This window comes from Ochotona princeps, chromosome 15 (assembly GCF_030435755.1).
Source record: "Ochotona princeps isolate mOchPri1 chromosome 15, mOchPri1.hap1, whole genome shotgun sequence".
Lineage (NCBI taxonomy): Eukaryota > Metazoa > Chordata > Mammalia > Lagomorpha > Ochotonidae > Ochotona > Ochotona princeps.
The window spans coordinates 27,103,771-27,115,673 of NC_080846.1; the positions used below are offsets into that span (position 1 = coordinate 27,103,771).

General features: G+C 37.2%; 1 protein-coding gene across 1 annotated transcript in view; it reads left to right on the forward strand.

Moving 5' to 3' along the window:
• The window catches only part of RAB21 (RAB21, member RAS oncogene family), a 30,112-nt gene extending 19,410 nt beyond the window's left edge, over window positions 1–10,702 (forward strand). The window contains exons 5-7 of the mRNA XM_058673875.1: window positions 5,756–5,810; window positions 6,136–6,224; window positions 7,211–10,702. Of these exons, the coding sequence (XP_058529858.1) occupies window positions 5,756–5,810; window positions 6,136–6,224; window positions 7,211–7,353 (287 nt within the window). The 3' untranslated portion in view covers window positions 7,354–10,702. The remainder of the gene's footprint in view (window positions 1–5,755; window positions 5,811–6,135; window positions 6,225–7,210) is intronic.
• Window positions 10,703–11,903: the final 1,201 nt, after the last annotated feature.

Below are 11,903 nucleotides of genomic sequence, written 5' to 3' on the forward strand. Positions count from 1 at the left end.
GATAGGTCTGTGCTGTTTTTGCTCTTTTCAACACGATTGTTATTGTAAGAAGGACCTGGGAGTAATCAGAATAGCTTCTGGTGGAGAGCAAAGATTGTGTTTACGGAAATGGTAGACTGAGAGGTGGTCACCTGGGGGAAATTCTACTTTGAGCGTAACTGGAGTTTTTATTTCCTTCATCTGATTACCATTAGGTGGGTAACTTTGCAGTCTCAGATCAGGGTGCATGTCTGGAGGAAGAAGTTAAGGGGATAATTTTCCCCACTTTATAGTCTAGAGCTAGATTTTAGGCTTAGGTGGCAGGAGTATTTGTGACTGGTACACCTAGTAGACCATTCAGCAGCAGTAGCTAGTCATTTGTGAATTTTGTGTAGTTTTGTTAGTAACTTGATGGTGGGTAGATAAAGGAGATTAAATTTTTGGAATTCTGATCATCTCTTTGAACTATGAAATGACTGACATTTGGATAAGAAATTCAAAGCCTCAAAATGATTCATATTGGATTCTGATTGGGCCACAGTCACAGTAACATTTAAAACACAGTAGCTGGGTTCAGTAAACAGGAATAGTTCATTTAAATTGCATTTTCTTAATTTTCTTACTTGTGAGAAGGTTTAGAATATTGTGTCTGGTAGCTTAGTGCTTCAGATAACGTCAGTTATACCTATTTGACAATAAAGTTTACTGATGTTTAGTAAAGAATGTTGAAAGTTCTCACTCATGTCCCTTAGAGTGTATGACATGGAAGTTTATGTAGAATTCAGGTAGAAGAATTTGGAAAGCCGATTAATTCCTGGAAACGCTGAAAATAGTTTTTTTTTTTTTTTTTTTTTTTAGGTTTCTCAGGGCTCATTCCAGATGTACTAAGTGAGAATCTCTGTAAATGAGACTAGGGATTAATTCCTTCTTTTCATCCTACTTTGCTTCCTTCCACAGTGTCTAGGCACTATTGTGAGTTCTGAGTCAGCTTATACATACACTGGTGTTTGAGAAGAGCTTACCTAATGTGACGTAGCACCAGTGTAGGTCATCATGTCATGATACACTGTGGGAAGACTTGTAGTGCCTGTTCTTATCAGAAATGTCACTTTATTTTACTAATTTGAAATTTTTTCTCCAAATTCTGCTGATACTATATTCCTTATAATTTTCATTTATTAAGCTTTAAATGAATGTTTTATTGAAATGTATGTACAGAAAAGCATGTAAATTGTCAGTAACCTAATTTTTACAACATGAAAATTTTATGAAATAGAAACAGTACCCTTGAATCCCTGCCTTTGCTTTGTTATTCCAACATTGTCACAGTTGCTGTCCCTTCATCATTCCACATTCCCGGTCATTATCTTGATGTTTTAGTGTCGGCTTTAGTTTTGTTTTGAATTTTATGTAGAAGGAATTGAGTATAAACTTGTGTCTGGCATCTTTGGCTTTACCGTTTATTTACAGGCTTGTGCTATGCTATTGTGTATGATTTTACTCATTTTTGTCTTTTTGCCTCTAGCATTTTAAAAAGTGATTTATTTTTATTTGAAAGTCAGATTTTACAGAGAGAAAAGGAGAGATAGAGATCTTCCTTCTATTGCTTCGTTCTCTAGGGCCTGGACAGCCACAGCTAAGCTGATCTGAAGCCAGGAGCCAGGAGCTTCTTCTAGGTCTCCCCATGTGGGAGCTGGATTGGAAATGGAGCAACTGGGTTACAACCTGGTGCCCATATGGGATGCCAGCACCACAGACAGACGATTAGCCTTGCTATGTAGCTGCTTGGCCTCTCTAGTATTTTTTTTTTTTTTTTTACTATTTTTATTTGAAAGGAAGATTTACAGAGAGAGACAAAAGTTTTCCATCTGCTGGTTCATTCCCCAAATGGCTGCAGCAAGCTGGAGGTGAGCTGGTCCAAAACCAGGAGCTTGGAGCTTCTTCCAGAACACACATATGTGTGTAGGGGTCCAAGGAGTGGAGCCATCTGTCACTGCTTTCCTAGGCACATTAGTAGGGAACTGGATGGGCAGTAAAGCAACCGGAACTCAAAGCTGGTATCCATATGGATGCTGGCACTTCAAGTGGAGGCTTGGCATACTATATACCACAATGGTAGCTAAACCTTCTAGAATAATATACTGTGGATATTCCACAGGTTATCCATTTTGCTGTTAATGGCCATTTGTATTATTTTCTCAACCACTTGATTCTTTATTTTCTACTCTATAATTTTTCTGTGTATATTCTCTCTTCTGTTTTATTACTAAATTTGAAATAAAGGTACACAGGATTGTGCAGATTGTGGGATGATTTGTAACAACGTGGTGTAGAGATTGACTTGTCACAAGTATTCCTTTCTCTTTGTGTAAAACAAGCTTAAACATTGAAGCCTCCTGTTTCAAGTCTTACACCTTCAGCAGTTTCTCATTTGTCATACTTGTCAGACAGACTCATCATGTTAATGGTCTTCTCTTAGCTGTGTTCCTGTGTGTCTCCTAAAGTAGGAATCTAAAAGTCACTGGACATGCTATCTTTGTAAAACATCCTCACACTGTTCTAATAAGAGAGTCCAACACCGCATCAAGTGTACAGCAGCCATGTCGACTCATTGTCTTTGTATGATTACAAGGCCTTTGGCAAACCACTGATAACCATGTGTTACCCTGTAGTCAGACAGCCTAGTATTTCACAACAGATCCTTTTCCTTGTGTGTTGTCACTAATCCATTGGTTGGCACTCTTGGCCTTGGTTGTTCTTGCTAATTTTCTGCATCTAGTCTTCCATTAATATGTGTGTGTATTTGTTAGTAATCATAGTTGCCATATATTTAGTGCCAGTCTCTTGTGTAAGAAGGACAATTTATTAAGTCATCTAACCATCCTGACAACATTTCAGAAAGACAATTTCTGTTTTACAGGTGAGGAAATAGGCAAAAGGGGCTTGAACTTCTCAAAGATAATGGTTAATTAGAAGTTTAACTTGGATTTTAACTCAGTTCTGCCCATTACATCGCGTCCATATTCTTGGTCAATACTCTTGTTATGTTGCTTGTTATACATCAGGCTTTGGCCATAGTGAAGTGAATGAGTGCACAAAATAGATGTGGTCCTGGTTGTTTCAGGATTTGTGTGTGTGTGTGTGTGTGTGTGTAGGGAGATTGAGAAAAGTAAGCTTCTGTTGTATTGTATGATAAATGTTATTAAATGGCAAGGTAGAATATAGTACATGAAGGCAAACCTTAATTAGATTCAAGGAAGTTCAGAGTGAGTATTGGGTGAACTAAATGAGTGAGATGAAGCCAGCTAGGTGGTGATAAGAGTGTGTTGTTTTTATGAATTTTAATTCATAACACTAATTTTCATTTGATTATTCACTATGATGAATAGAACAGATATTAGTGACTTTTTTATTGAGCATGTGATATTTACTAGGTCTTAAATAATTTTCCTATCAACCCTGTGAAGTTTATTAGCATCATTTATACAAAGTGAGACTAATAGAAAGTAAGTAATTTTCCTCAAATATGACAGATGTGAAGTGAATCAGGATTTAAAAGCCATTTTTACTCAATTTGAAAGCTTAGTGAAAACTGCCCTCTGCCCTGCTCCCCCGCCACGAAGGTGATTCTCATTCCATGTAGACGCACCCTTAGCAGTGGACCTATCCTGTCCACGTTCTTAAGCCATTTAAATATGTATGTTTAAAGGAGATGAACTTTTTATTGTTCTCAGGAGCTTTCTCTCTTGTGCTTTAGTCACCTCAGCCTATTTGTACTTTAACTTTAATAGCGCAGTATTTGGAATAGGTGCTTACTGTGTTCAGTGTCCTTGTTATCTGCTATCAGAAAGACTCCTGTGTAGCTGTACAGTTATATCAAAACAAAATGAGCCTGTGAAGCTTACTCCCTTGACTGTTTTGCTTTTGAAAGAATCTAAAATGGAAATGTTTTTTTGCTGTGGTAGGATATCAGTCACTAGTACATCAGTTTTCTGTGACGTCATTGGCTATCAGTTCGTTATGAATGTTGATCAAAGTAGTAATTTAGTGAAGGGGTTTACAGTAATTAGGTTATTAGAAGTTATTTTAATGATAACCTGATATGTTGAAATCAGTGCAATTTGGAATCTCACTAAATAATAAAGCAAGTCTGAATAATTACCCCCAAAAGTTCATTTGAAACAGTAAAATAATTGTCTCAACTTCTCCACACCCATCTTTTCCTTATAGGTGTTGATTATGGAAGAGTTTGGAAAATAAAATGTTAAAGACCTAGGAAAGAAGTCATAGGGTTCCAGTTCATTGGTATAAAAGTCTTGGAATCTGAGGGGGACCACCCTGCAGGCTTCTGTAGGCAGATTGTTGTACCTTTTTGTGATACGGCGACCACTAGGTGGTGCCTTTTGCATTGTTGGTAGAGTGAAACTACGTTTTCCTTCTGGTTACTGTTAGATATATTGGAAGTAATATTTAGGAAATTAAAAATTTCATTGATGACATACGGTGTAGGAAATGAGAACTTCTTGCTGAGACAGATGGATGACAGAGCTCATGACATCATTAACACCGCCCGGCCTTAGTGTTGTCTCCTTGCCTTTCTCTCATCACGTAGTAGTCGTAACTAGTTTATTATAACTGTCAGCAGTTAGGTGCTCAGCTTATTTCAGAAATTATTGCAGAGTTTCTGTCTTTATACTTCTAAGGGCCAAACATTGAATCTTTCATTGTGTACTTACTTCAGTGCTTTACCTGAAATTGTCCTCTAAACTCCTTAAGGTTCCAGGAAGAGATTATCTTAATTAAGGTTTCTTTTTTTTCATAGTAGTAGAAAAGAAAATACTGGTTTGAAGTGTGCTTCCTTTGGTCTTCCCTATTCATCTTGAATGTCTCCATTTCCTTTAGCACTGCACACCTGGGCAGCTCACTGGAACCCGCCTTTCTGTGTTCAGTAATGAGTCCACGTTTTGCAGTTTCTCTCATTTGTTTAAGATTTAAAATTTTTATTGAAAGGCAGAGGAACAAAGATGGAGAGAGACCTTCCATCTGTTGGTTTACTCCCCAAAGGGCCATGGTGTCCAGGAGCTTCGTCCAGGTCTCCCACCTGGGTCTCAGAGTCCCACGTCCTTGGGCAGTGTGCTGCTTTTCCAGGCTGGTTAGTAGGTAACTGGGCTAGAAGTGGAGCTGTAGCCATGGAGCATGCCGGCACTGCAGGCAGTAGCTTAACTTGCTGTACCACAGTACTGGCCACTAAAATTGGTCTTTAGGGAATGCTGTCATCCGCCCTCCTACAGTGGCAGGGTACTTAAGGAAGCAAAATCATATTGGATCCGAGAGGCTAGCTTCATATCTTTTAGTAAACAGATAACCATGTTTAATTATTCAGTTAATTGTGGACTACAGAAAAAATTTTTTGCTCTTATTTTTGACCATTTTATGTGCCCCAAAATTATAGGCTTGTCCTTAGGTTCCCCCATTGGTCCTTGACCTCTGTTACCAAGAATAGTGCTCACCCTTCTGGAGGGTTCTATTTCTCTGAAAGAATCTGCAGATTTTGGAGACAGGTATGCAGTGATCCATTTGAGGGAGGAAGGGGCATTTACCTTGACACTCATGGTGGATTCTCAATAAGTGGGGTCGTCTTTACTTTGAAAATACATGTAAAATGACGGGGACTTATATTATTTCATCAGGTAATTGGCAATTGTATATTTAGAATTTGCTTAATTTTATAAAGTGAATTGATGTTAAAGGTTAATATTTAATTTTTTCGAATTAGGTAATAAAATAGACTTGGAAAAGGAGAGACACGTCTCCATTCAAGAAGCAGAATCGTAAGTGTCGGGTCCTGTCTGCCCGTTTCCATCTCTTCCCTCTGGAGAATTACAATTGACAGTGCCATTCAGGCATCTTTCAAAACTCTGCATTGTGCTGTTGGAGTCGGTGAGGCATAAATTATTAGGTTTCTACATCTACAAATTCCAAGTCTTGTTATATATTTAAAATTTATATAGAAGTTGAAAGCTGTATACTTTCAGTTTTTGGTGAACTTGGGTAAATTAACAATCAGATTCCTGCTGTACTAAATGTTAAATAACAGTTGTGACAGAAAACATGAAAACTGTTTTACATTTGTCACTGAAGTCACTTGTTCTTCAGGTATGCAGAATCTGTGGGAGCAAAACATTATCACACTTCAGCCAAACAGAACAAAGGAATTGAGGAGCTCTTCCTTGACCTTTGTAAAAGTAAGTGTTTTCAGATTTAGTGCATTACTAACTTTTTATTACTACAACAAAATACCTGAGAGAAACTAACTTTATAAAGAGCAAAGGCTTACTGTTACTTCGATGCTGAAGTTTCACAGTCCGAGATTGTATGTCCCCATTCCATTGGCTGGCAAAGTCCTAATGTGGTATTCCCCATCACATTCCAAAAAGGGAGTGTGGGTGTGTCTATGTTTTCTCCTGGAAGTGTTCTGTATATTTGTATATCCTCTGTATATCTGGCTTTCCCATAAAAGAATAAAGTAAATCTTTTTTAAAAATTTACTTTCTTTTTTTTTATTCACTTGAAAAATGGAGAGACAGACAGAAATTTTGTGTTCCTTGGTTCAATTCCCAAATACCCTCAACAGCTAGTGTTGAGCTTGAAGCCAGGAATTCAAAGATGAATGGACATCCCACACAGGAGTGACAGGAGCCCCACCACCTCAACTGTCATCACTGCTCCCAGGGTCCACCTGAGCAGGAACTGAATCCAAAGTGGAGCTGGGACTTCGGCTGGGTACCCTGATACAGGATTCAGAGATAACAAACGGGGTCTGCACCATACATTCAAACCCCTATTCTTCTTGGAACTCCATCTTTAACTCTCTTTGATCTTTCACTTGCAATAATTTGAACTTGTATAACTTATTTATGTTTGGAAACATCTTTAAGCTTATATGTGTGTACTCTCTTATGTCCAAAGCAGAAAAAAATTCTTTTCTCTGAGTCACTGTGACAATTAAATTATTGGGAAAATATGCCTACTACTTGTTAATACATATTTTTTAATTATTTAAAAAATTTTTAATTTTTTAAAAATTAAAACTATTTTAGTGAGCTGATGTAGTATTTCTTAAAATTTTTTTATTAGTTCAAAGTTAGAAATACAGTGGCATACAGAGATTGCAGAAAGGGAAAACTGAAAGATCGTGGTATTAATAGTTTTTGCTTTCTCCTTCTCTCAGGGATGATAGAAACAGCGCAGGTGGATGAGAGGGCCAAAGGCAATGGTTCCAGCCAGCCTGGGGCTGCCCGACGAGGTGTGCAGATTATTGACGATGAGCCGCAAGCCCAGAGCAGTGGAGGAGGGTGCTGTTCTTCTGGATAACCGCTCCTGCCCAAGAAAGTGAAAACAAACTAGAACTGTGGATCATTGCCCTCAACATGAAGACTGCCATATTCCAAGTCACATTATTTTACCAATGGAGTTATAGAATTAACAGTATTTTAAATTACGTTTGTAACACTGCAGAGACCTTAAGTGCTAAACTTAGTGGAGTTCGTGACCAGAGAATTGGCATTTTCTACAAATGTTAACAAAGCAATTACCAATGGCCTTTTTATCTACTTTTTCTTTAATGAAGAATAATAATATGCATGTAGAAAAGACCTACTTAAAGGCTTCATTTATATTCTTTTAAATCAGATCTTTATTTAATAACTTATATATGTTGTTGGAATGGTATACATTTTTTCAGCTCTTTGTATTTTGTGGTAGTTTGAATTGTATCACTTCTAAACAGCCAGTTGTTTTTGTTTTTGTTTTTTTAATTAGCAGATTCCTGAAGTACTATTTTTGCAGGGTTTGCACAGACCCCTAACTGTCTACTACTTTGATATAATCTCTACACATCCTGTATGCTCAGCTCATTATATACATTGTAAAGTACATATTAAATATTTTATCTGCTTTTTCAAGCGCAAGGTGCAAAAATATATACAATATTCTTGTTGATGACCGTAAAGTGAATTAACATTTGGTGATAATGCCTTTTTTTTTGACTCTGATATGAAAATCCTTGGTCCCCTTCACGTTGGTCTTAACTTGAAAGTGGCGTGTTAAATTTTCACACATACTTTACTTGAATTATTGCTGTTGTCACACTTTTTTTTATTGCCTCTGAAGTCCATCTGATGGTTGAGCAGCAGCATCCGCCTTCTGGTCTGGGGTGGGCTTTTTTGTTTCTTTGGTCACTTTAGATGAAAGAGATCACTTCTGGTAATTTTGCCTTTGGAATGGCTCCCTTAGACAATTACGAGTGGAGCATGCCGAGTTTTACTTTAACGACATCTGCAGTTTTCTCTTAGGTTTTGTGTGTGATGGATTCACTAATAACGAGAAGAGCGGAAGAGGTCTCCGGCAGTAGCCACTTACAAACCTCCTCCATTCAGCATGTTAGCGGTAGTTTATGCTTGTAAGGCAGACCTTTCAGATCCTTTGGGAGTAAGTTGTATTTGTTCATTGGAAAAGTTCTGCTTCATTTTTATAAGGAATGTCCTTCCCAGCTTCTGTGGAAGAAAACGTTTCATTGGATGAAGTTATAGTGAACACTGGAACTATGTATTATAAAATTATATATTCTTGTATACTTTGTAAGTTAGTCCCTCTTTTGATTTTTTTTTTCCCCTAAGCATAGGAATGAAATTAAATGTGTTAAGTTTAATAGAATCAGGCGCTGCTCACAAAGGAAACAGATTGTGGAAATTAACATAAATTGTTCTTGTTCTAATATATATATATTTTTCCATTTCTGTCATGCTTCGAAACTAGTAAATGTTATGTCTGAGATAAAATGGTATGGTCCCTGGATTTACTTCTTACCAGAAGCAGCAGTATGCAATAAAGCTGTCAATGTGAGCAACTAAGAAAATATGAAGAGGTTATGGTTACTGAAGCAGTACTACCATATTTTTACATTGATAGCTTAAGCCTTGTGAGTGAAAATTTGGAATGAATTGACACCTTGCTATTGTGAGAGGATTTTGGCTTAGTACTAAGTGTTTTGTGAGCTCTTTGCTATTGTCCTTGCCAGACTCAGCACACTGACCTCTCAGATATAATTGTGGACACAGTGGGAGGGGTCAGAAAAATAACTGAAATTGTCTTCTTTTATGAAATGATTGCTCTCTGGGGTCTGTTAGTATCCTGTGAAATTAGTATGTATGCAAGGGTCGGGGTGAGGTAAGATTCATGAGTATTACAAGTGTACTGCTATTTGTATTCCTGACTATTCTAGAGGGAGTAAAGAGAGTTTTTTCATTCTTATTGTTGTATATGTAAATAGGAAATAAGCTCTGCTCATTTGAAAGAATTTTTTAAAACTATTCAGAGATGAAATTGAGTTTTATTTAAAAATAAGTTAGAAAACCTGAGGATTGAGAGATTTGGACATTGATTTGTGACCCTGTCTTCATGTGTTACTGGTACAAATTCTAGATAGGGACCTCTGTCTGCTCCGGAGTTGACTGGTCATTATTGGTGGGGGTCAACTGTTCTCTATTTTGCACTTTTCACTGTCTTCATCTCTGTGTATCTTCCTTTAGCTCCAGTATCTCTTTTTGTGTCCCTTGACTTGTAATTCAGGCTAACTTAATATCAAGAATAGTTGTTTTATAGCCCCCAAAGGTCTTCAGGGAGGAACTGAGCGAGAAGGGTGATGAAGAAGGCTCAGTCACTAGCAATATGCACATTACGAAGACAGAGACAACAAAACAAGGTTAGGAAACTTGGTGAGATTGTCTTCATTTTTAATATATTTTGTCTTCCTCTCTTGATAATTATGCTATTTAGGAAGAGGACACAAGATACCGTGATGTGTGTTAAAATTAGTAGGTGGTAGAACCAGTAGTTTTTCAAGTACTAAGTATATTCACTTAACATACATGACTAAAAATTGGTTTAACATAATCATTAAAAATGCCTGAATACTTTACTGTATACTATAAGTATACAATTACTGTTTCTAGTGAAGGTGGGTATTCTGCATGCTTTTTTTGTGTGTGGTTACAGGGAAAGATCATTGTCTTTATTACATATATTGCAGTGATTTGGGGTGAATAGTAATCTGAAAAGAACAAAGCATAATACTTTGTGAAATAGGAGTATTCTAATTTGTTCTGTTTGGATTGTCTCCTGATCATGCCCTAAAGTTAGGGCTGTTGGCTGCATTGAAATATTTTTAGAATGATAGCTATATACTAGTAGTGTAGTATTTTTTATTTGGCATTACATTAAGGAAGAGGAATACTTCATTTTTTTGATATTTAGTAATATAAAATTGAGACATATGGGGGATAATGTAGAATGGAAATCAAGTAGATCTAAAACTCTTAATATGTTTTGAAAATCATTTTGAAAAACACTTTTCAAGATTTCTAAGGCAAGGTACACCTTATGCCAAATATTTAGAACATTAAAAAAAATAAATTGTCATTCTGTTTATTTCTTTACATAACTGCTAATTTTCTTTGTTACAAGTACTGTCAAGAATCTGGGTAATTGATCTTAATCTCCGGTTAATGTGATTACCACTTATGCTGTCCCTAGAAGGTACTGGATTGGTGCCCGACTTTAACTTTGGGAATTCATCTTTTGACCTCTGCAGTTGTACACCTTCCACAGTTTCTTTGTAGATATGGTATGACATAGTTGGTAATTATTTAACATGTTGAGATCCTCATAAAAAGGCCGTGGATAGTAGTGACCATTAAGAAACCTACAATGTCTGAAGATACAGAGATTTCAATAGATTCTTAAATACTCATTTCTAAATTATAAAATGTGTTACCTGCATTTGAAAAATTAAAAGCTGGGATTCACCAAACTACATTTATTGGATTCTATTGTAGGTATTGATTCTAGCGTATCTCTGTTTTATGTTTAGTCAACCCTCACACCAAAATTCATGCTACACATATGACTGACTTAAATGGCCATTCTTTTTTCATAACAGCAGTTAGAACTTTGAGCAAAGTTTTTTTCTAATTGTAAGTATTTTAGAGTTCTATATAATGAGAAAAATTAGAAATAGTTCTATAGGTCCAAGCATCAATGTTTCTGTTCAAAACATGTAACTACTTTAACACTGCTTTCGACTCTCCACATGTACGATTTTGATTGTTAACCTTCCTATTTCAACATTTGCTCTTTAGCATTTTCTCTTCAATAAATGTAGCAGGTTAAAATGAGCAAATGTGGCAGGTTAATGTCACATAGCACACTAAAACTTTTATTCTGAAAGCATCTTGTCTGCTGTAGAAGCCTACGCATCTTTGAACATCGAGTGAAGGCACAAGTGAAGTGGGGAGGCTGCATGCTTGCCTGGCATGTGGGGATACACTCACGTGCAAAAATGTACAGATTTGTGGATTTTACGTTTTTCATCACTTGTGTTACCATGCATGTTTCACAGCCTTACTTTAAGCAATGTGTCTGGGAACTTTTACTAAAGTAAATACAGGCTTTCTGCATTTTATTTTCCCCCACTCTCCTTAAATTTGTTTCGCTGTTTTGGCTTTTGAATGGCCGCTGATTTTTCATGAAATCTTCCACAAAAAATTCTGATGAATACCATAGGTCTCATCCGTGTCACTGAGATTAAAACACAAGCCAGTGCTCAGAATTGGCTGCTGCTTTCAGAATGTGAGTCAGGATGTTGGCAAAGGTCTTCTTAGAATTCATTTGAAGTGGGCCCAGGGCACTAGCCTAGTGGCCAAAGTCCTCACCTTCCACACTCCAGGATCCCATGTTGGTGCTGGTTCATGTCCCAGCTGCTCCACTTCCCATCCAGCTCCCTGCTTGTGGCCTGGGAAAGCAGTCGAGGACGGCCCAAAGCCCTGGGACTCTGCACCCGCGTGGGAGACCTGGAGGAGATTCTT